The 1874-nt window shown below is 57.5% G+C and overlaps 1 protein-coding gene across 1 annotated transcript in view; it reads right to left on the bottom strand.

The window, feature by feature from the left end:
* Positions 1-6: 6 nt before the first annotated feature.
* LOC101854051 (WD repeat-containing protein 48 homolog) overlaps positions 7-1874 on the bottom strand; it is a 7157-nt gene continuing 5289 nt past the window's right edge. Inside the window, exon 2 of the mRNA XM_005109704.3 lies at positions 7-1712. Coding sequence (XP_005109761.1) covers positions 26-1594 — 1569 coding nt within the window. The 5' untranslated portion in view covers positions 1595-1712 and the 3' untranslated portion in view covers positions 7-25. The remainder of the gene's footprint in view (positions 1713-1874) is intronic.

Here is a 1874-nt window from a genome sequence, read left to right as displayed (position 1 = left end):
ACGAAGAGATGCAAGCATGTCGAAATCACGTCCTAGCTTTGCGGCGCAGGAAGGATTCCCTGTGTCTAGAGGAGGCGCTGGTGCTGCTTCTGCGTGAGCTCTCTGTGGACAGCCCGGAGCCCACGCGCACTGACGTCACTTCCTGCCTGCCCGCCGGACTTCCGGACTTTGGGCGAGCCCGGATGTTGTTGTTGTTGTTGTTGTTGTTGTTGTTGCTATGGCTACTGGCCTGACTGCCGGCAGAGAGACTGTGAACTCTAGAGGCAGGAGGCTTTCTACTCAACAATGTGTCTTTGTGAGGCTGTAGGAAGTTCTTGTGGCCAGGCTTCACGGCCCGGCTTTTGCCGCCCTGACCCCCTCCCCCTGGCGGTGACGTCAGCACAGGCTTGACCAGCGTGTCGTGTCGGGGCGAGTCTCGGCCTGTCTCTGACGTCATCTCGTCCTCCGTGTCGTCCAGAATGTCCGGGCGGAAACGGTTGTTGTACTCTATCCAGACGCTGATGCGGATGTTGGAGACGGTCTGCGCGGTGTCCAGAGACTCCTGGTCGTCGTCGTGAAAGACCAGCTCTCTGACGTCATCATGGCACACATTGACCACCACCTCCTGGGCGTTGGTCAGTCTCCCGCCGTTCAGCGCGCGCACCGTGCCGGGCTCCGAGATAGCCGCCGAGTCCGTGATGTCCCCGCGCAGTCGACTCACGCCTCGCTTCTCCAGCGCTCTGTCCAGCGTGAGCACGAAGCTCTGACTAGATCGGTCACCGTCACCGTCACCGTCACCGACACTCTTTTGACCGGGAGAAGCAGAAGTGACGTCCTCATTGCCGTTGAGTTCCATAGCATCCAGGTCATCGTCTATCCCGTCACCGCGACTCCTGACGGCACAGTTGTCGTTGTTGTTGTCGTTCCCCTCATCATCCCCATCATGGTCGTCGTTGTCGTCCATATTGCTGACGCTGCTGTTGTTGTTGTTCACCAGCGTGTAGGTAACGTTCGTGTTGCGAGATCTGGCCGCGGTGTTGTTGTTGTTGTTGTTTCTGTTGTTGTTGTTGTTGTTGTTGTGCACGTTCGTCGTGTTGTTGTGGTAGCCGCTCCTGTCGCTGACAGACCGCGAGATCTCGTGGTGAGACAACGTGCTGCGTGATCTCGCCGTGACCTGAGGCATGGCTGCCCGCTGTGACGTCACTGTGGTGTCCGCGCGCCGGGGTCTGGACGGGACACGCCCCTTGCTGGGACTTCTGGGGAAAGGCGTGGCTGTTGTGGTGGGCGTGGCTGTTGTGGTGGGCGTGACTGCGGTTGTAGGCTTCCTAGCGGTACCCCCAGGTTTTGAGGACAGGTCCCCTATGTGCATGTTGTCGGTTAGTTGTGGATCGGGGGAGAGGTTGGCGTGGAGGGCTGGCCGACTAGACGACAGGTTCTCTTTGGTCTCCTCCCGTGTGAGCAGCATGGCTCTCCTGGCCTCGGGCGACATCTCTGACAGTTTGGACATCCTGGAGTGGGGAGACACGGGCGGGAGAACCATGTGGTTGGACACTTTGTTCCGGAGGACAGCCCGGGGCTGAGCGGATGGCGGCAAGCGTCTGTTCCTGGTCGTCATGGTAACCAACAGATCTCTGATGTACCGGAAGTCTCCCTTGTCTAGTTGGACCGCTTGTGAGATTCTGATCAAAAGGTTGTGTCGTCTGTTCCGTTGTGGTCGTCTTCAGTGTGAGGATCTGGGAGAAGGATGACAGAGAAAGAAATAAAACATTCAGATGAAGATCAAGAGTTTCCTGTCTGTTGTATGTGACAGAAAGGTAGACATGGATTTAACAAGCTTCACCACTTAGGAAGACAATGTCCCTACCACTACCTCCACACCCCCACCTCTCTCTCTC

The sequence above is a fragment of the Aplysia californica genome, unplaced genomic scaffold, assembly GCF_000002075.1.
Source record: "Aplysia californica isolate F4 #8 unplaced genomic scaffold, AplCal3.0 scaffold00807, whole genome shotgun sequence".
Lineage (NCBI taxonomy): Eukaryota > Metazoa > Mollusca > Gastropoda > Aplysiida > Aplysiidae > Aplysia > Aplysia californica.
Note: the sequence above shows the minus strand (reverse complement) of the source record. Positions and strands in the feature narration are given on the sequence as shown.